At 43.8% G+C, this 23,385-nt stretch overlaps 1 protein-coding gene across 1 annotated transcript in view; it reads left to right on the forward strand.

The window, feature by feature from the left end:
- STXBP4 (syntaxin binding protein 4) overlaps positions 1-23,385 on the forward strand; it is a 136,031-nt gene that overhangs the window by 84,469 nt on the left and 28,177 nt on the right. Inside the window, exon 17 of the mRNA XM_081849703.1 lies at positions 23,162-23,219. Within this exon, the coding sequence (XP_081705829.1) occupies positions 23,162-23,219 (58 nt within the window). The remainder of the gene's footprint in view (positions 1-23,161; positions 23,220-23,385) is intronic.

A 23,385-nucleotide genomic window follows, 5' to 3' on the forward strand; every position in this document is an offset into this window, starting at 1 on the left:
TCTTGCTATAAACATCCTCACCTCGCACCAAAATGATCTTATCATCATCGGGCAGTTAATCAACATATGTACTAAGTTCTCATTTTTACTCCCACATCTCCAGCAGTTGTCTGCACTTGTTATTTTCTTCTGGTATAGTTTTGTTGAAGTCCAGTGGACTCTGAATATTATTTTCTGTTGAATAAATCTTAGTCTTAGATCCATAGAGGCTATTTCTGTTGATTTTATACTTGACTCCCATATATCATTTGTTATCTGTACCCCTAACTCTTCACTCCATTTTTGTCTATCATATTCTAAATAATATTTCTTCCTGTTGAGTAGGGTTTTATAGAGTGGAAGTGTAGAGTTTTTTGTTTTTGTTGCAGAGATTAAATCTTGTAGCAGCATGGGTGTTTCCGATGCTGCTATAGCATCAGGGCCAAACTGCCTTTCCAACATATGTTTCAATTGGATGTATTGTCATTGTGTTTCACTGGTTAATCCATACTTGCAAACTCTTATATTCCACAAATTTATAATTTTCATGAATTAATTGATTCAATGTCAAAATACCTTTTTTCATCCAATTTTGCCAAATTCTTTCTTGATTCCCAATTTTTAATTTTGGGTTGGCCCATATTGTTAATTTCTCACGCTGATAGGGGTCATCATTATTTTTATTTATATTCATCCAAATTTTTATAGGTGCTTTAATAGTCTCCAGGATAATAGGATATTTCATAAAATTGGAGCCGAGTTTAGTCCACCCTACAAGAGGTTCAAAAAAACTATATTCGAGAGTAGCCCAGTTGGGATTCCTGCTAGCTCTCCAATAATTAGTCTTACTCAGCAGGTAAGCCTGGTGATACGATTCCAGATTTGGGAGCCCAAAGCCGCCTTCCTTAGTTGGAAGTTAGAATGAGATTCAGAAGTAATAAAAAAACACAAGTGAGTGAGAAGATTAAAGATTTTATTCTAAACAGCAAGCAATACCATCCGATTTATAGATAGCTAGATAGCTAGCCAGGCCATGTGGCTTGCCTGACTCTCTATATGCAATCATACATTACTGGCTAGATTTAATGTTTCCCTCGATGATAGTAAGAGGAAGATGTTTAGCTCCCCCAGAATCAGAGCGTCTCTGTAAATGTAGTAAACAGGAACCTGATACTTTGGAGCATATTTTCTTTTCTTGTAATTTTCGCATTTATGCCAGAAGACAATTATTAGAGGCCTTACAACTCAACAGGCTCAATTCTATGCTACCAACGGTTCAGGACCTGCTCTCGGATAGGAATGATCAAATTACTTTAATAGTGGCTGAATTTTTGAGTGCTGTCCGTGTAGAAAGACTGGGCCATTATAAAGAGATTTAGTGGTTCTTAATTGATCGGTGATGTGGTAGTGTCGTATTGTATTGTATTATTTATGCAAATTGATTTTCTGTGGAGTTAAAAATCTGACTGAGACAAAGCTTGTTATGCTGAGCTCGTATTTTGCACAATTTATCCGTTCGATAATGTGTGGTTTGCTATGCCTAATAAAGGATATTCGAATACATTACTAGCTAGTGCAGATTATTCATTAGTCACCATTTCCCAGTGCTTCACTTTCTCCAAACAATGTCCAACATCAAAGAATGTACTCATCACTATCTCTTCCTTCCAACAGATTACGACATTAAAAGCTGTTCTCAGCCATCAAAGAGCTTAACAAAAGTTAGGGAAAAGGAAGGAACAGGGTGTAGGAAGGAGTTAGATCACTAACTCCTCGAAATACAAATATCTTCCGCATAGATTGCCCATTTACTTACTTACTGGGTATCAAAGCTAGCCCTACTGGCTCAGCCTACCAAATCACCCAGGTTGAGTGATGGCTTCTTACCCATTCTGTCCTTGAAGACCATTTCCCTTACTGAAGCTCATCCGACTGCCCTCAAGCATGCAATTAATTTCCCCGCTGCTGCCTTTTGAAAGGTCTTCCAAACATCTAGGACTTCTTCTGCCAGCTTTCACCATTCGCTGGCTGAGCTCTGGGTTGTTGTCCTTTATGCTGCTAGTTGCAAACTCCAATCTACCTCTTAACCCATCTGCCATGAGACATCCTCTTGGCTGGCTCTCCAGCTCCAGTGATGTCAACGTGTTACACTGCAAGCTCCTTGCATTGTGCTGGAGAGCTGTTTGCTCTGCCAGCTTCTTAGCTGCAGGATCAGGACCCCAGCCATCTGTCTCCCAGGCAGCTCTTTAACACCAGCCGGCCAGTGACGCCTGCCCCCACCGTCACTGGTGCTCTGCAGCTTGCTTGTGGGCTGGTTGTTGAATTCCAACGCCACCCAACACCTGCCAGGCTTCTTAAATGAATCCTGTTGATGCCAGCTTTGCGCAGGGTGAAATGACTTTCAGTCATAGCAGTTATCAGCAAGGGGCCAGGGAATAGGAGGGTATCAAACACTTCTGTGCCCACGAAGGCTCTGAGGAACAAGCCACCAATACTCCCACCCCCATGATGAGCAGTAGAAGCATATGAACAGCTGATGTAGCCGAGTGTTATAAATAAGAAGCAGATACAACCTGTCCAAGAGAAATGTGAAATGCTAAGTGAGGAGTTCTTATAACAAAACAACAACAACAACAGCTATGGATTCCAAACTGGCTATTTTCTGGGCCCTGTTTTCTTAACACCTTCTGTTCCTCTTCAACCACTTTTTCAAGTTTCTGATCCATTCCTCATGGTAGTCAGTGGCGTCAAACTCCCAGCTGTCCTGTTTAATTTTTCAAACTAATAATATATTTTATTTTTATTTTTCCAGTTGCATTTGTTCCTCAACAGTTATCTTCCAGTTCAACAAGACTAGCAGCTTCCTGCTCACCCAACTTCAATGTTTATAACCCAAATCGCAAAAATTGCATTTTAAGGTTCCGTCTTATCTAATTTCATCCTCTTTAACGTGTTTCTTAATATATTCTGCTATTTTCTTGCACTTCAAACTCCACTGTGGTCTTCACATATGGGAAATAGCTTTTAAAATACTCTAGAAAGGGCTTCCAGTCTTTTTTAAAGGATTCTAAATTTGTGTCTCTTAGTGCCATCAGTTTTGCCATCTCTGTTTCTTCCAAGATTTTCATCAACCATTCTTCCTTTGAGGGCAGTCTCTCCTCCTTCCTTTTCTGTGCATAGAGGATCCTTGCTTGCTGTAGTCACATACACAATTCTCTGTTGTATTTCCTAATGGGTACATCAGGGTCACCTTGCCAACAAAGGTCTGTATAGTTAAAGCTATGGTTTTCCCAGTAGTGATGTATGGAAGTGAGAGCTGGACCATAAAGAAGGCTGATTGCCAAAGAATTGATGCTTTTGAATTATGCTGCTGGAGGAGACTCTTGAGAGTCCCATGGACTGCAAGAAGATCAAACCTATCCATTATTAAGGAAATCAGCCCTGAGTGCTTACTGGAAGGACATTTCCTGAAGCTGAGACTCCAATACTTTGGCCACCTCATGAGAAGAGAAGACTCCCTGGAAAAGACCCTGATGTTGGGAAAGATTGAGGGCACGAGGAGAAGGGGACGACAGAGGACAAGATGGTTGGACAGTGTTCTCGAAGCTACCAACATGAGTTTGACCAAACTGCGGGAGGCAGTGAAAGACAGGAGTGCCTGGCGTGCTCTGGTCCATGGGGTCATGAAGAGTCGGACACGACTAAATGACTAAACAACAACAACCCTTCAGGGTACATGAGAGCTGGAACTGGGGCACCAGCATCCTCCACAAGCAAAGTCTTGATGGCTCTTGGAGTAGCAGTAGTAGGTCATGCCATAAGAACATCACTTGAGACTTCCTGGATTGGCCAAAGGCCAGTCTGGTCCAGCCTCCTTTTCTCATGATGGCTAACCCGATGCTTCTGGGAAGCCTGCAATCAGGACCAAGTGCAACAGCATCCCCCTTCTTGATATTTTTAGCAACTCCCATTCAGAAGCACACAGTGAAGGGTAGAACATCATCATCATGGCTAAGTTATCACTGGTGGCCTTATACTTCATGGATTTGTATTTTTAAAGTAGACTGGCATGTACAGCCTTTTGAGCAGTATTGTCCTAAGCCTTTTCGAAGCAATACTGCTTTGAAGGTGATTGATTCCCTCACCACTCACTCAGTATTAGGGTTGACTCAAACTGGTAGAGTAGCATCAGCCTCTCTTGTATGTTTGGACCTTGGGTCCCGTCCCCGTCCCCCTACAAAGTCATTATAGCAACTTTGGGAAGCGGTTCTGGCGGTTCCCTCACTGTGAGAAATGAAGCTACAGGGAACCAGGCAGAGGGCCTTCTCGGTGGTGGCGCCCGCCCTGTGGAACGCCCTCCCATCAGATGTCAAGGAAATAAACAACTACCTGACTTTTAGAAGACATCTGAAGGCAGCCCTGTATAGCAAAGCTTAATATTTTATTACGTTTTTATATGTGTTGGAAGCCACCCAGAGTGGCTGGGGCTACCCAGTCAGATGGCCGGGGTAGCTGTGGCAATTTAGACATGATACAAAACAAGTTAAGCACATTTTTACAATTAGATTAAATAAAAGTGACAGTGTATTCTTTATTTGCTATGAAGTATTTATTATACTTCGTTACTATAAGATTTACTTAGATTTGCTGTAATAAGGGTATATCTTTAAATGACAGCTAGAGGTTTGCATTAGGCTGGTTGATGAAATTTAGTTCCTAAACCTATTTAACTTAATAGCCAGTTACCCTTAGCCTCTCTTTCCCAGTCAATCTCACCAACAGATACAGAGGATTTCAGCTGGTTTCCTTTGGGCCAGACTTGCAGGCAGTTCTCACTCTGGTCAGTCCCCCAGAGATCCTTGCTGAATTCTCACTGGTGCAAGACTCAGGTGTGTGTGTAGTTTTACAGTCCTTGAAAGCTAGATATTTGTATCAACAATGGTTGATACTGTGTTTGATACTGCTTCTGTGCTGTGCTGATTGATGCAGTATCCGTCTTTAGATTTAAGTTCTGTAGCAAGGAAAAAAATTAATCGTAAGTGAAAACTCACACTTTGCTCATTTATATGCAAAGCACACAGAAACACGTCACCATGTAGCAGCAAGTAAAACGGACGGGTTTCAGATGGGAATCAGGACCCTCGAGCTCAGGAAATGTGGGTGGCGTTGAATTTCTGCCTTGAATTGAAAGGGATAATGTTATTTATAAAACTGCCTTTGCCACCCACGGCCATGCTCTGTGCAGCATAATAGCAAACAATGTACAGGCGGCACAAACAAAACGCAGTGCACAAGTAACCCATCGAGGAGAACAAGAAAGAAGAGGCCATTTTTGCTCAGCTGCCATACGGAACGCAGTGGCAGGACAATGTAGAGATAGAAATGGTAGCCCTTTCCCCACCCCTCCTCTCTCCTTGGGTCTTGAGATCTTACGTTTTTTATATATTGTGTATGTTATTATGTCATGGGTTGCCGTCTCAGGGCAACCTTGCTGGCACATGGGAGAACGGGATAAGGCTCTCCCTGTGCCCATAGCCTTTGGAGACTTTGCAAATAGAAAGCAAGGCTTGGAAGCATTCAAATTTGGGGATCCCAGTGCTGTCAACTAACGGAGGGGTGTGCAGGCCACAGTTTCCAGCGTCTTCTTCATCAGCCCCCAAGGCCACACACCAGTAACAGGATGAGGCTTCATGAGGATGTGCATGCGCAATCGGCACTCTAGAAATTGCAACAATGATCAGCTTGCCCTGCTCATATCTCACTATTACCCCAGGGATTTATGGTGTGGTACCACAGATTCCTGGGACGCGGTGGCGCTGTGGGTTAAACCACAGAGCCTAGAACTTGCCAATCAGAAGATCGGCGGTTCGAATCTCCGCAACGGGGTGAGCTCCTGTTGCTCAGTCCCAGCTCCTGCCAACCTAGCAGTTCGAAAGCACGTCAAAGTGCAAGTAGATAAATAGGTACCGCTCCGGCAGGAAGGTAAACGGCGTTTCTGTGCGCTACTCTGGTTCGCCAGAAGCAGCTTAGTCATACTGGCCACATGACTCGGAAGCTGTACGCAGGCTCCCTCAGCCAATTAAACGAGATGAGCGCCGCAACCCCAGAGTCGGTCACGACTGGACCTAATGGTCAGGGGTCCCTTTGCCTTTACCTTTTACCACGGATTCCTACATCTTCATTCATTTTAGGTCTGTGAGCAGTATAAGCATGAAGGCAACAGGACACCTGGATCTCCAGTTGTAGGGAAGGGTTCTTTCCTTGTTTTGCCAGGTTAGGATTGTGTCTGGCACAGCTTTTGATATTGCACAGTAGGGCTGCATGAATCCAGTGATATGTATGTGGAGCTTCTGGGACCAGCTTATGGAAGACTTCTTGTCTTGTCCCCAGCGATTTTCACAGGTATAATAATAATAATAATAATAATAATAATAATAATAATAATAATTTATTTATTTATACATACCCCACCCATCTGGCTGCGTTTCCCCAGCCACTCTGGGCGGCTCCCAACAGAATATTAAAAACACGATAAAATATCAAACATTAAAAACTTCCCCATATAGGGCTGCCTTCAGATGTCTTCTAAAACTCACATTGTTGTTTATTTCCTTGGCATTTGATGGGAGAGTGTTCCACAGGGCGGGTGCCACTACCAAGAAGGCCTTCTGCCTGGTTCCCTGTAACCTCACTTCTCACAGTGAGGGAACCACCAGAAGGCCCTCGGAGCTGGACCTCAGTGTCCAGACTGAATGATGGGGGTGGAGGCACTCCTTCAGGTATACAGGGCCAAGCCATTTAGGGCTTTAAAGGTCAGCACCAACACTTTGAATTGTGCTCGGAAAAGTACCTCTGTATAGCTTTGGTGTTCCTAGGCAGTGAGAAAACTCAGGCAAGGTGGTGCTAGTCCCACAACTATCTGACACTTAGAAGACACCGGAAGGAAGCCCTGTATAGGGAAGTTTTAAATGTTTTATTATGATTTTATATGTGTTGGAAGCCACACAGAGTAGCTAGGACAACTCAGCCAGATGGGCAGGGTATGTTGTTGTTGTTAATCTTCTTCATTAACTTAAACTAGTTTCTACAGCCTTTAGAAATATAGGCAGAACTGCACAAAACTGCACTAAATTGATCCTGTTTGTTTGTTTGTTTGTTTGTGAGCTTCGGCTGATGGCATGAAACTTATTTACACTGGCCTTTGATAAATTTGTTAACATGTGCATGGGCTGCATTGTCAAGCAAGGAAGTTGTATGTGATTTTCCCCCTGTTAGTTTTCGGCATGCAGTCTTTGGAAAAGGGCATCTACTAAATAAGTAAAGCTTGCTGGTTTAAACATTAATGTTCTGGTAATCTCCTGCCCTTTAAATTGTGCTCAGACGAAATAGGAATCTCTCAAAATAACTCTTAGCGGTTATCTCCCAGCTTTTCTGAGCAAGAATTACTGGTGGGGAAGAAATTCAGTTCCATTTGCCTCTAAAGGCTAACCTGCCTGATTCACACTTTGCAAAACTGTATTTGAACCAAAACATAGTCATCCATTGAAATTTGCACTTTCCTACATTTTCTAATGCAGTGCTCCAGTCTGCTACAAAACTGCATATACTAGGGTAAAGTATACATTGAAATGAATATATTAGCTTCGATAGCATACAAAAGAGCACTTTTAGGGGGAATTCCTTTGTAAGAATGTGCCTATTGGGAGAAATTCATACTAGAATGCTGATGAATTTTCATGAGGATTTATTACAAACTGGTGTGGAAATGTGGAGAACGGATAGAAGATTGGGAAAATGTGAAGCTGAAATTACAAGATTCGCCCATTTCCTGGGAAGAATTCCCTGAGCATGTCCTGGCAGCCTTTCTTCTAGAAGATAATCTACATTTTAAAGTCTACATTTGTAAGTGTAGGCTAAAAGGCATAATGGAAGCGTATGTACCAGAAAAGGCTTCAGAGATCTAAAACTTATGCATAAATGTCTAGTGCAGAACTGGGAAGCCTGCAGCTCTCCTAGTGTCACTGGACTCCAAATAATAATAATAATGATGATGATGATGATGATGATGATATATTATTTATACCCCACCCATCTGGCTGAGTTTCCCCAGCCACTCTAGACAGCTCCCAAATGAGTATTAAAAAGAATACAGCATTAAATATTAAAAGCTTCCCTAAACAGGGCTGCCTTCTGGTGTCTTTTAAAAATAGGCTATTTCTTCATTTCCTTGACATCTGATGGGAGGGCGTTCCACAGGGTGGGCGCCACTACCGAGAAGGCCCTCTGCCTGGTTCCCTGTAACCTCACTTCTCACAATGAGGGAACCACCAGAAGGCCCTCGGCGCTAGATCTCAGTGTCCGGGCTGAACTCCCTAGTCTGGAGAATTCTCCAAAGACCATCAGTGCTAGGAAGAGTACTTGGCTTCAGGGGCAAGAAGAACGTCTCTGTGTATTTACTCCTTCATTGGTTACTGGAGCATGAAATGTTGTCGTTTAGTCGTGTTCGACTCTTCGTGACCCCATGGACCAGAGCACGCCAGGCACTCCTGTCTTCCACTGCCTCCCGCAGTTTGATCAAACTCATGCTGGTAGCTTCAAGAACACTGTCCAACCATCTTGTCCTCTGTCCTCCCCTTCTCCTCGTGCCCTCAATCTTTCCCAACATCAGGGTCTTTTCCAGGGAGTCTTCTCTTCTCATGAGGTGGCCAAAGTATTGGAGTCTCAGCTTCAGGAAATGTCCTTCCAGTAAGCACTCAGGGCTGATTTCCTTCAGAATGGATAGATTTGATCTTCTTGCAGTCCATGGAACTCTCCTCCAGCACCATAATTCAAAAGCATCAATTCTTTGGCAATCAGCCTTCTTTATGGTCCAGCTCTCACTTCCATACATCACTACTGGGAAAACCATAGCTTTAACTATACGGACCTTTGTCGGTAAGGTGATGTCTCTGCTTTTTAAGATGCTGTCTATTACTCATGTGAGTGATTTTTACTGGACCAGCTACCTCTGAGCTGGCTACCTCTTGGAGGTAGCTGAAAGGGTTGGTAGAAAAGGAAGGGAAGGGATGGTCTTGGTAGAAGCCAGTTAACAGACTCAATCAACTGGGATGGATGGATCTGATCCAGGATGGACCATCACTTAGTGGTAGAGCATATTGTGCAGTACATGTGGAAGGTCTCAGGTTCAGTCCCTGGCATATCCATTTTTTAAGACTCAGGGAGCAGATAATGTGGAAAAAAACCTCTCCCTGCCCAGATTATGGTGAGCTGCTGCCAACCAGAGTACACAACAGTGGATTAGATGCCAAACGCTCTGACCTGATTTGAGGCAAACACCAATGCCTGCCAAGCATGGGAATGATTGTTGTCAAGATATTCATTCACTTATTCATTCATTTATTGAATTTAGATACCGCCCTATACCTGGAGATATTTTTGTCTGTGGTTCAGCCTTGTAACTGCTGCTGCAAAATATAGCCAGTGTATGCCTCATTCTAAATTTAGATGACACTATTGGATTTTTTTTTTTTTAATTCTTTTTATTGAGTGACTTTCATCATAACACTATTGGATTTGTTAACAATAAATGCATATATATATATATATGAACTTGTATTTTAAAATCACATGCGTCAGTGAGCAATAGAAAATGACAATGGCAGAGGTGGGCGGATGGTATAATAAGTTACAAAGGAAAGTTACTCCACTAAGCAAAAGAAGCAGATGAATTCCAAAGTGAAATGTGCCAATCAAAATTTTGATGTGTTCCTCTTTTTCGTTTTTTAAAGAGAAAGAGAGAGTGCGCACCTGAGAACGTAGGGAGAAATTCAGTGTCGCGCAAATGATATCTACAGTGGAACCTCGGTTTTCGAGCATTTCAGAACCCGAACGCTGAAAACCCAGAAGTAATTGCTTCCATTTTTGAATGCACCTCAGAAGTCAAATGGCTTCCGATTAGTCCCCCCCCCCAGGTTTTCCTCATTGCAATTGCGGACCGCCCTTTGTTCCTCAGTTTCGAATGTTTCGGAAGCTGAACAGTCTTCCAGAATGGATTACGTTTGAAAACTAAGGTACCACTGCATATGCATATGCATTTCTGCTTGCCTGATAGAACGATCTGCCCACTCCCCCATAGAGCTGTTTTGGGGGGTCTCCTGACACCCACCCACTCAACCTGTCTGAGGGGCACACTTCATTCTTTCTTTATTTGCAAAATAAAAGTGTATGTAACCCGAGGTACCACTGTATATGTATAAAATGCATATTTGAATCCCAGAAATTGACAAGAAGCATGGCTTCAACAGGCACTAACATACCGGTTTGGTTGGCCCTTGTCTAATTTGAACAGGAAGGGAAATCCAGACAACAGATGCTGCATCAATAATGTTTCATGATACAGTGGTACCTTGGGTTACATACACTTCAGGTTACATATTCTTCAGGTTACAAACTCAGATAACCCAGAAAGCTCTGAGTTGTCCCCAGTGGCTGATAGCTAAAATGAGAGGTACTGACCTGCAGTCCTGTTGAGATGCAGAATCCTCTGTCTTGTGAACTGTTGTTTGTGTGTGGGCTGGTTCTGATTACTCGCATAACCCAGAGAGGACACTGTGAATGTGCTCCAAGAGGCTCAACTTATCCCACATCTGAGCTCTGGCATTAAAAATAAGTTTGGTGGGTCTAAGCCCCTGTGTGTCAGGTTGCCAGGAATGGATAAGACAAGGAAAGTTCTCACCAATAGCTTTTTATTCAATATTCACAGAGAGAGGCTTGGAAGTGCAGCCTCTTGGAATAATGGCATTGCCCCGAGTCTCCACCCCTTCCCCCCTCTCCCTTCATGCATCATCACTATGGGTGCTGAGAAGAGCCTTCTGCCTCTGAGCTCTCTGCTCTCCTACTTTCAATGCTCTCTGAGTTCTGGGAGAGAGGGGGTCTGGAATGCTTTCTAAAGACACTGTGTCCATCAGCTGTCCCCTCTCTGGTTCTTTCGTCTTCCTCCTCTCCCATTATTTCCCAGCTTTTCCCCTCATCTGCCTCTGAGCTGTGATCCCCCTCAAACCCCTGTTGTCATTCTGAACTGTCTTCTTCTCTGGAAGGGTCAGGCTGGGGAGGCGGTCTCCACCATTCCTCTTCTGCCCAGTCCCTGACATTGTGAGTTCTGATTTAAGTTGAACTCTGGATGTTCTCTATCTATCTATCTATCTATCTATCATCTATCTATCTGATTTTTCTTCCATTCAAGAAAATAGGAGGTAGAACAGACTTTCCCATTCCGGTTCCCTCCAGATGTTTTACACTACAACTCGCAAGGTCACCCAGTGAGCTTCATGTCTAAGCGAAGATTTGAACCCTGATCTACCAGGTCCTAAGGGACGCGGGTGGCGCTGTGGGTTAAACTACAGAGCCTAGGGCTTGCTGATCAGAAGGTCGGCAGTTCGAATCCCCGCGACGGGGTGAGCTCCCGTTGCTTGGTCCCTGCTCCTGCCAACCTAGCAGTTCAAAAGCACATCAAAGTGCAAGTAGATAAATAGGTACCGCTCCAGTGGGAAGGTAAACAACATTTATGTGCGCTGCTCTGGTTCACCAGAAGCAGCTTAGTCATGCTGGCCACATGACTGTACGCCGGCTCCCTCGGCCAATAAAGTGAGAGGAGCGCCGCAACCCCAGAGTCGGTCACGATTGGACTAATGGTCAGGGGTACCTTTACCGTTACCTTTACCTACCAGGTCCTAGTCCAGAACTCTAACCACAGCACCACACTGGTTCTCTGCTTGTACTCTACAATATCTGGACGCTGTCAGATTGGGAAGGCCGGTGTTGTGAGTTCAACAACCAACCTCTGATGCCAATTGTGTTGACTAGCACTGGGTTATGAAGGTTTGGCTTTTCTGCATAATATTAACTATAAGCAAAGGCAGCTAGAGGGTTTTCAACAGAGCGCCCTGTGGCTTACTGGCCCAGCCCCCTGTGTCACTATAGAGAATAAGAGTCAAGCGGGCAAAGAGCTGGGAATAAGGAAAAAATGGTCTTTAATTTAAATTACGTTCTCTTCATGTAAATGTGTACTCAGGAGTGCTTTTTGACATACGTAGCTTTAAGTACACGCTACAAACGTCGTTGGTTTCTGCTTGTTGAGTACAATCAGTTGTTTGTGAGTGCCGTCTGTAGAGCAAGAAAAAAAGATTTATTGCTCGGTTCAGGGTGTGCTCATTTCTTTCAATTTTAAACTCCTGCCTAGATTAAAAAATTGTCACAGCTGGGTTTTTCCTCCACTTTTGATTTGAATAACTGTCCAGATCTATGATGGATGCTCTGGTTTTAAATTGTGAAAGGCTACTATTTGACTGGGACATGCTGCCTTTCTGTTCAGCATTTTATTTTATCTTGTTTATGGTGCCAGTGATTTTCTTGGAAGACAAACGCCTCCCTGTTAATATTCAGGACAGTAAGTTAAAGGGACAATATTTATACACATTTTTAAAGCACATTTATGCTCCTCTCAGTCACAGTTCCTCATTAGCAATACTTCTGTACATTGCAAGGCTAAGGGCAAATGAGTCTGAGAACTTTCAAGGGGGAAACTCTTAACTAATGTGCATTCATGTTCTTTCTCCTTGAGCTGATATGGCTTTGAGATGCATGTTAGCCACAAAACATGGTTGAGCATAAGGCGTTTCCTGTCCCTCAATGCTGTCTTGAAACGTAAGGCCTGTGGAGATGTGGGTGTTTGGGGCGACAACATCAAACACTCAGACTTGGTGTCCTTGATGTCTCCATTTGTGACGCACCATCTCCTCCAAACCAGAAGCAACAACAAAGAAGTCAATCCACTGCTTAAAATGGAATTTGCAATGCAGACAAAAGAGAATGGAATGTCCCTTTAGCAGAGCCTTATTAAGATGAGAATACATATTTGTTTAGGCAGAGAGAGAGAGAGAGAGAAGCATCTTTTAAAAAACGGAGAGGCACGCAAACTTGCAGGCACACATTTTGTTTCTCAAACTTGGATCTTGAATCTTTTCCCCATATCTTGTAATGGTGAGTTGCTCTTAGTGTGAAGTACCTGGGGTTTTGTATGACTTGGCAGCTGTGGTTAGGGGAGAAATTTGGTTCAGCTTGCTTTTATAGGCAAACCTGCCTAACTCACCCTTTCCAAAACCATATGCAAATCAAAACATGGCCATCCTTTAAAATTGACGCTTCTCCGAATTTTGCAGTCCAGCTGTCCCACCAAATAATGTGTGCAAAAATTCATTTACTAGGGTAAAGTGTAGATTGAAATGCATGTGTTAGTGGAAATTACACAAAAGGTTGTTACATTAGGGGGAAATTGCTTTGTTAAACATGTTAGGCCAGATGGCATCCAAATATATGAGGTTAGGAAAAATTCACACCAGCGCGCGGCTGAATTTTCATGAGGTGTTTGAAAAAATATATAGATTGCAAACTGATGTGGGATTGTGGAGAAATCAACTTAAGAGTGGGAAAAAATATCCGTTCAAAACCCAGTCTCCTTGCTGTAAAACCAGTGTAGGCTATGCAGTCTGTCCAGCATAAACGGCTCTATAAGATCACAAAAGGTTTTGCCACATTTCCCTATCAGTGTAGAGCAGCCATCTGTGGATACACTAATAACCATCCCCCCCAAAACAGGGTTGGGTGGGATACCTGTTTTCTGAAGTCAACAAGGTCACTTGCAGTTCTTGCTCAGGAAGACACCAAGAGTCTCTAGCTACATCAGAAAAGGGCTCTGTTCCTTATGCCAACAAGATTCTCTCCCTCGAGAGTTTCTCCAGCCAAATTTGAAGGACCAGTGCAGACGTATTTTGGTTTTCAAACAGCTTAGTTCTCAAGCGTTTTGGCTCCCGAACGCTGCAAACCTGGAAGTCACTGTTCCGGTTTACGAACTATTTTTGGAAGCTGAACATCCAATGGGGCTTCCACAGCTTCTGATTGGCTGCAGGAGCTTCCTGCAGCCAATCAGAAGCCGCGCTTTGGTTTCTGAACATTTTGGAAGTCAAACACACTTCCAGAACAGATTCCGTTCGACTTCCAATGTACAACTGTAGATTCAAAAATGCTTCCTTGGATTTATTCAAGCAGCAGTTGTGTGAATCTTTCTGTGAGGAAACAAAAAGCAACGCTAATGAGTGTCTGCAAAAACAAATCAATGCCTTAGGTAAGGCTGTTATTTGGTGAGAATTGCACGAAAGGAACAGGTCAGAATGTCTTCTGTGAGATAGATAATGGCTGCCCACTTTTGCGAAAAGTGTGGAACAGGATTCTTGATATCCCAGCACCCATGGTGATTTTCAAACCGGGTTACTGAAACCTTGTAAAACCTTGCTTTAATTGCTACCAAAAACAGTTGCCTGAAGTTAAAATCACCATGGGATTTCTTGGTGCAAACAAAGAACTTTAACCTCAAGGGTTTCCCAAACTTAGGTTTCTGACTGTTTTGTGGGGGACTACAATTCCCATTATCCCGAGTGGCACTGTGGTCTAAACCACTGAGCCTCTTGGGCTTGCCAATCATAAGGTCAACTGTTCGAATCCCCATGGCGGGGTGAGCTCCTGTTGCTCGGTCTCAGCTCCTGCCAACCTAGCAGTTCAAAAGCACACCAGTACAAGTAGATAAATAGGTACCGCTCCGGCGGGAAGGTGCTGCTCTGGTTTCTTCAGAAGCAGCTCAGTCATGCTGGCCACATAATCTGGAAAAACTGTCTGCGGACAAACGCCAGCTCCCATGGACTGTAAAATGAGATGAGCGCCGCAACCCGAGTCGTCTGCGACTGGACTTAACTGTCAGGGGTCCTTTACCTTTACCTGGTCTAGCTAACTAGGGATAGTGGGAGTTGTAGTCCAGCAACAGGTGGAAACTCAAGTTGGAGAAACCCTAGATTAAACAAACTGAAAGCCAGATGTCACAGTAATCCAAAACTGAGCACGTGGGTGTCATACATAATGCCTGGTGTGGTGATCTGCTGCTAGTGATCTGTCTTTTCTTTCAGCATTCTTCAGTGATGTGCAGCATCTGATCTGATACCATCACACTATGTGTTCCTTTACCTCAGGCACCCCCAACCTTCAGCCCTCCAGATGTTTTGGACTACAATTCCCATTATCCCTGACTACTGGTCCTGTTAGCTAGGAATCATGGGAGTTGTAGGCCAAAACATCTGGAGGGCCGCAGGTTGGGGATGCCTTCTTTACCCCCTTAGTCCAGAGGCCATTTGTATCCCCTGTTACCCCTAAATTGGAGATTGACCCCATTCTGTGTGCATATCAAATGCTCTGTCCCTGAATCATAGCTCCCTTTGGGATTGGAAGAGCAATTAATCCAAATAAATACCGTTCACAAAGGAATTGGCAGTTACTGTTTTAATTAAGCACCCCCCCTTTTCCTTTTGTGAAATATTTGTAACTGTAGCTGCAATCCTGTGCCCGCTCACCTGGGAGTAAGCTGGGGAGGAACTCACTTTAGAGTAGACATCTATAAGGTTGTGCAATTTATCTCATACAAGTCTCATAAATGCAAGCTCTAAGAAATCCATATTCCTCCATAATGGACAAACGTTTGCGTGACATGTGGTCTGTATGCTGTTGGGGTGGGGGTGGGAGTTGAAGAGTCTCTCACCAGGCCCAGAAAACGCACTTTCTCAGTGCCAAGCTCTGACCCACTTTATTAAAGGGAGGAATGCAGCCGAGAAAGTCAACAGGCAGCCAAGAGCAATGGAATCAATAGTGACAAGCCAGGGAGGAACAAAAGGGACGGCTTTCCAGCAGACAGCATCTCCTCCTAGAAATGATCCGCAATGAGCAGGCGTAGAGGCAAGTGGGGAAATGGAAGGAAAGCGTACGCCTCCAAGTCACAAGTCTTCCATGTGGGTGTCAAAGAGGAGTCGTATCCCAGAATAACACAGCTGGGGCGGGAGAATGGAACACCAGCTCTGCTTCCTGGAGTGGAAAGTTGGCATGTGGCGCATGCACACACTTCAGTGGAAGACAAGTACTAGTAGGGGAAGGACAGAGGGAGGGAGCCCTGGAGTTTCGTATTTCTAGGGCTCTTCTCCCTTTGCAGATTGTGGATATTAGCACCGCTCGGCGGGAAATGAAGCTGAAGACCTGCTGGCTTTCATGTTTCCATGGAGGGAGAGCAAGAAGAGAGATCAGCCCAACCCTCCTTTGTACCAGCCGCTTCCATGCTGCGCAGAGCTGTTGTCAGTTTCCATCGAGTCGAGCTCTTAAGCATGAAAGGAGGCCAGGATTCTTCCTATGTCGGTTGCTTGCATTCCTCCACTTCCTGCTGTACAAGAAGGCGGGGGGCGTTAGTTGTGCTGAAATGAGGACCTTCCATGTCACTGCAGCAGCAACGGGAACTGGAGAATCTGTGCATACATCCTTGCTGTATTCACCGAGACCTAATGGATGCACTTACTTCTGGGGGACGTCAAATCTTGCCCCTGAGTCTGTGGTCCTCAAGCTTTCTGCCTCCAGGAAGCACTTCCCGTAACTAAGCATCTGCCTGAGCCATCTGCCATGTGCCGTGAAGTTGATTCTAGGGCATGTTACAGGGACGCACTCCGATTACTTGGCCTCCTTAGTCCTCTGCTTGAAGAGGGAATCCATCTTAAAATCTTCATCTTCTTCCTTCAGTTTAGCTGCCGCGTTCTGGATTAGTTGTAGTTTCCAAGTCACCTCCAAAGGTAGCCACACATAGAGCGCATTGCAGTCATCCAAGCGGGAGATAACCAGAGCAGGCTGGGCTTCAGCCAGTGTACCAGATGAAGCTGGCAGACAGCTGCCCTGGACACAGAATTGACCTGAACCTCCATGGACAGCTGCAAGTCCCAAATGACCCCCAGGTTGTGCACCTGGTCCTTCAGGACCATAGTTACTCCATTCAGGAACAGGGAGTCCCCCACACCTTCCCATCCCCCAGAAACAGTACTTCTGTCTTGTCGAGATTCAACCTCAATCTGTTCACTGCCATCCACCACCAACCACCTCCAGATACCCACATGGGACATTCACTGCTTTCACTGAAGGGTCCATTGAAGTGGAAAGCTGCCCAAAGCGTTCTTAACACAAGGCGCACATTCCCTACATAGGCTTCCCGCGGCCCCAGAAGTGGATTACATTCGTATCCCAGGGCAAAGTTCACAACCCGGAGCACCTACCTCCGGATTTGCAGAGTTCGTAACACAAAGGATTCATAACCCAAAGCGTTCGTAACCCGAGGTACCGCTGTAGTAGGAAATGGTGCTGAATTTGGTCATCAAGTTGCCAATTCAGAGTGGAACAGTGCGGAAAAAGCAGGAAGAGTCTGGGTAGGCTGACGTGTGCTTCTGTATCGTTCCATCTGTCATCACTTATTTACTTGGCAGGTCCAAGCTAAATGTCTGAATCGCCTCTGTCGAAGAGCACTGCGTTTGCAAGGAAATGAAAACACCATCTTCAGTGCTTGGCATGCCACATAACTCAGGCACGCAAGTCACTGCTTCATGTTGTGGTCCTAAGTGAGGGGTGTGCATTTATGAACAGGGTGAAGGAAGGGCAGGCAGGAGTACCAAAGCAGCATTGTGTAAGCAGAGTAGGACACTTACGTTCAAGGAGTGCAAAATGGGCACAGGATGTATGGATTGTTATTGAAATAGTATTAAATGATGTCATGTGGGGTGTGTTTTCCAAGTCAGTATAGTATTAGGGGCTTTTCATCTTTATTTTCTGCTGGAGAAATACAACTCTAAACACCAGAGGGGCAGTAGGCCAAGCAGAGTGGTATAACATGTGGAACTTCTCATAAAATCATAGAATTGTAGAGTTGGAAGGGACCCAGTATTCATCTAGTCCAACCCCCTGCAATGTATTGCTGCAGCCTAACACAGCGCTCCATTCAGCTACTGTGTGCTGCTGGCAAGGGAGGAGGAAGCTTGCCATGTCCGCAGCACTTCACAAACGTTCATAACTCTCCCCAGCTTGAAGAAGAAGAAGAGTTTGGACTTGATATCCTGCCTTTCACTCCCCTTAAGGAGTCTCAAAGCGGCTAACACTCTCCTTTCCCTTCCTCCCCCACAACAAACACTCTGTGAGGTGAGCGGGGCTGAGAGACTTCAGAGAAGTGTGACTAGCCCAAGGTCACCCAGCAGCTGCAGGTGGAGGAGCGGGGAAGCGAACCCGGTTCACCAGAATACGAGTCCACCGCTCTTAACCACTACACCACACTGGCTCCCACACAAAGTGCAGTGCTAAGTCTCGTCGAGGTGGCGTGGAAACGAGAAAGCAGTGCTAGAAACTCAAAATATATAAGCTAAGCACCAAATGGCCCCTTAAACCCTTCTTAACAGTTGTCAAAATGGAATTTCCTAGCTGCCATATTTTGGCCAAATGGCTCGAAGTCATGTTTTTGGTTCCTGAAATTCATTCTGATTGTGCAGATAAAATATCACGGATAGAATTCTACAGGATGTGTTGCTTGTGTGCGAAAACAGTCAGGATCCAAGCGTCCCCACGCATGTGCCTCCAAATGGTGGAGACATCAGGTGTCACCCTGGCGCCGAGGCATCTTCGCTCGCTTGCAAGCAGCTGATAGCCAGGTACAAAATGCTCCTGTCAAATTTTGAACGCTGTGAGAAGGTGGCCCTTGACACTGAAGTGGACTGGTTGCCACACTTTCTTATTTTAAAGAGAGAGAGCCTGATAGATCTGTGGTTTCTCTTGCTTCTGCTTGGCTATTATCTTTCCGACAGGGAGGTAGAGATCTGTTTGGGTCTCTTGTTGGGTCACGACAACGAGCACGTCGCTTGCACCAAAAAGTGAAAATACATTAGCTTGGTCACTCCCTCGTTTCATCCTAGGCAACTATTTGCTTTCTCACTTAGCTAACTTTCCCTGTAAACGCTTGCATTGCTTGGTTATTTATAGCCTGCATCAATTGCCCAGTTGAAACCAAGCTCCTTTCTCCAGACAGAAATTCAATCAAGGCTGGAATATTATCACGGAGGAATTTATTTTCAAATTGGCACTTGGGGCACAAACCTACAAATTAAGCTGTGCACTTGTAACTCCATGGCTTTGTGCGCTTTGGAAACAGTCTGTGGCGCACAAAAAGCCTGCAGAAGCTTTCAGGGCCCCTTTCTGAGAGTCGGCTGAAAGCAAAGCTGAGGGGGAAAGAGGGTTGTTTTCCATCAACAGGCATTGTATAAGTTGCCAGCATTCCAGTCTGTAAATGCAGCCCTTTGTCGAATGAATAGCAAGCTCGTAAGGAGTCAAGGTCTGGGTTTGTGTACACCAGCTGAAATATGTACGCTCATGAACTGCGCGATGAAACATTTCCCTCGCTTCATGAGGAAATCCATGCTCGGTGCAGGAGAAAATTAGATGCTGTCTGTAGAGCAAGCCTGCAATTTGCGTTTCCAACTCTTTCTCCTTGGGAGCAGGATTGGCACTCAAAGCTGGTGTCAGATACCTGCTGGGGCCCACACCCCAGAAAGGGGGCCAAAACAAGGGCCTTCTCCTCTCCCTCCTTGCTCCCCGTTTGCCTGCCATCTTCTTTTTTATATAAATTTATTTATTTGGTTTTTCAGATTAAAGTTTTACAATCACATATCCAAACATATACAACATAAAAACAAGATTCCAAAGAATCTCTTGGACTTCCCTCCTTCCGTTTGTAGGTCGTATATTTTTTTTTTTTATAATAATTTTTATTCAGTTTTTAAAACACATAATTGAAAAACAAACACATCACAAGATACAAACAAACATAAACAAATCAAACATAAATAAATTCATAATCTTATTTTCTTGTAACTTCTTTCAATCGACTTCCCCTTACCTCCCTTTCGCTGCATCCTTATTTTAAAATTTTTTAGCAACCCTTTAGTCAATTTATCCATTTAGTTCCCTTCATTAAATTCCCATAAATTTGTTGATTACAGCTGTAGTTCTCTGCTTCTTACCCCTTGACATCTTAACACTCCTCAATTTTACAACAGTTTTTAAGATATATTTTAAATTTCTTCCAGTCTTCTTCCACTGCCTCTTTCCCCTGGTCACGAATTCTGCCGGTCATCTCTGCCAGTCCCATGAAGTCAATCACCTTTGTCTGCCATTCTTCAAGAGTAGGTAGTTCTTGCATCTTCCAATACTTTGCCAGAAGAATTCTTGCTGCAGTAGTAGCATACATAAAGAAAGTCCTATCCTTCTTTGGCACCAATTGGCCAACCATGCCCAGGAGAAAAGCCTCTGGTTTCTTAGTAAATGTCCATTTAAGGACTTTCTTAATTTCATTATAGATCATTTCCCAGAATGCTTTCACCCTCGGGCAGGTCCACCATAGGTGATAAAAGGTACCTTCGTTCTCATTACATTTCCAACATTTATTATTGGGCAAATGGTAAATTTTTGCAAGCTTGACTGGGGTCATGTACCACCTATAGATCATTTTCATTATATTTTCTTTTAAGGCATTACATGCCGTAAACTTAACACCAGTGGTCCACAACTGTTCCCAGTCAGCAAACATAATGTCATGACCGATATCCTGTGCCCATTTAATCATAGCTGATTTCACCGTTTCCTCCTGTGTATTCCATTTAAGCAGCAAATTATACATTCTTGACAGATTCTTAGTATTGGGTTCTAACAGTTCCGTTTCTAACTTTGACCTCTCCTTCTGAAATCCTATTTTCCTGTCCTCTTTAAATGTCTCATTTATCTGATAGTAATGCAGCCAATCTCGAACTTTGGACTTTAGTTTTTTGTAGGTCGTATTTTTAATCATTTCCTCCTTCATCTTTTCTGATAATCCAAATCTTTTTACATCTCCACTGTGTCCAAAATTCACCATTAAACGACGAGTGTTATTCCAATCCTACTAACGGTTTTAGCTGTTTACAATGGTTTTTAAGATAAATTATACATTTTCCCCATTCCTTATTAAAATTTTGGTCTTCCTGATCTCTGATTCTTCTGGTAGGATTGGAATAACACTTGTAGTTTAATGGTGAATTTTGGACACAATGGAGAGGTAAAAGATTTTGGATTATCACAAAAGATGCAGGAGGAAATGATTAACAATAGGACCTCCAATTGGAGAGCAGCCTTTACCAAATGTGTCATGGGCTTTGAAGACACTCAAACTCAGGACGCAAGAAAGAAACTTGCTAAGAGGAAGGCACGCTTGACAAACCCTCACCGTGATCAACTCCTGCCTGGAAACCAATGTCCCCACTGTGGAAGGATGTGTGAATCCAGAATTGGCCTCCACAGTCACTTACGAACTTGTTTTTAAAACTGTGTTTATGAAAGACAATCTTACATGTTTATGAGTGATCGCCAAAGAAGAAGAAGAAAGGAGGGAAGTCCAAGAGATTCCTTGGATTCTTGTCTTTATGTTGTAAGTTGGATACGTGACTGTAAATTTTTAATTTAAAAAACCAAATGAACTTAAAAAGGAGTCCAACAACATCTGGAAGGCCCACGGTTTCCCCAGCACTGCTCCTATACTTACCTGTTTCTGAGACCTTTGGAAAACGTAATCTTTGATTCTTCAAGAGAAGTCCACGATAATATTGTCATGGCTGGAGAGGCAGCTACCAAAGAAGCAAGTGTCTGATTTGTAATTATTTGGGGGTGACAGTTTGCCACTCATTTTAGATGACACCGTTATATATGGTAACACCTGGCCGTTTAATAATCAGACAGTTCTCAGAATTCACGCTTCTGGCTGTGTATTGACAGTTTCTGGGATCGAATCAAGTACTTCATTGACAGTACAGTGCTTACGGCTGCTGAATGCAATTACCTTGAAGGACACTTTACTAAAGCATTAAAAAAAAAACAGGTTTACAATCAGGGCTTTTTTCCTTCCTTCCTTCCTTCCTTCCTTTCTTTCTTTCTTTCTTTCTTTCTTTCTTTCTTGAGCCAGAACTTGCCGGAACCTAGTTCTGGCACCTCTCAGGTGGGCGTCATTGCCATTTTAAGAGAATGAGGGAGGAGTTTGTGGTGAGTTCCAGCACCTCTTTTTCAAGAAAATAGCACTAACATTAAATGAATTGTGGTGTGTGTGTATACACACACATGCGTGAGAGTGCTATTTAATTTATTACTTATACCCCGCCCATCTGGCTGGGTTTCCCCAGCTACTCTGGGTAACTTCCAACAAAAAAAAATAAAATGCATTAAAACATCAGTCATTAAAAACTTCCCTAAACAGGGCTGCCTTCAGCTGTCTTCTAAACATCAGATAGTTGTTTATTTTTGACATCTGATGGGAGGGCGTTCCACAGGGTGGGCGCCACTACCAAGAAGGCCCTCTGCCTGGTTCCCTGTAACTTCAATGCTCACAGTGAGGGAACCACCAGAAGGCCCTCAGAGGTGGACCTCAGTGTCCGGGCTGTACGATGGGGGTGGAGACGCTCCTTCAGGTATACTGGGCTGAGGCCGTTTAGGGCTTTAAAGGTCAGCACCAACACTTTGAATTGTGCTCGGAAATGTACTGGGAGCCATCGTAGGTCTTTCGAGACTGGTGTTATATGGTCTCGGCAGCCGCTCCAGCAAGATTCAGCTGAAAAAAGACACACACACACAAATATATGGAAAATCATTCAAATATACATATAGATTCTCTCTGTCTCTCTCTCACACACACATATTTCTTGGGGCTCCTGTCCCTGCAGAGACTTATAGGATCACTGAGATTATCTGGGGAAATTTTACTTCAGGCTCTACACCTTACAGACTATCAGGGTGGGGACCTGAAAACAGGAGCTTTCTCCTGCTGTCCCTGTACTGCAGAATGCCATTCTCTCTGCCATTTGTGAAACAGCAAACATCAATTGCTTCAGTTGTCTTGCAGAGACTTATCTTTTTGCCCATGCATTCTCTGTATCAATTTCCCTCCCTCCTTTTATATATGCCTTTATACTGTTGCATTAGTTTTAGGTTGTGTTTTTTAAAATGCATATCACCTCTATATTGTACCTAATGTATATGAATATTGTCATAAATAATAAATAACTTATTATTTATTGGTTTATACCTAACTTTTCATTATCGGAGTGCATATTTATAACAGGTGTCCCTTCAGAAATGCAGATCCATGTTATGCTTGAAAGTGCTGACTGAGATTTGTGATGGGTTTTTATTTTGTCCCCCCCCCCCCCCGACATCCATCTAGGTCTGCCTTATGGATGGGAAGAGGCCTATACAGCAGATGGAATCAAATACTTCATCAAGTGAGTAGCACTATCAAATGTCTGAATGCAATTAATAGCATTATCTGGAAAACAGTGGACAAAAATGAAATGTTTATGTTAGTAGGGAGTGGGGTGGTTAAAAGGCTTCTGGCAATATAAAAATGCGATCTACATGTGAGGTGCATGTTTTAATAAATGTGGGCTA

Source organism: Podarcis erhardii (assembly GCF_964252035.2).
Source record: "Podarcis erhardii genome assembly, chromosome: 2".
Taxonomy (NCBI): domain Eukaryota; kingdom Metazoa; phylum Chordata; class Lepidosauria; order Squamata; family Lacertidae; genus Podarcis; species Podarcis erhardii.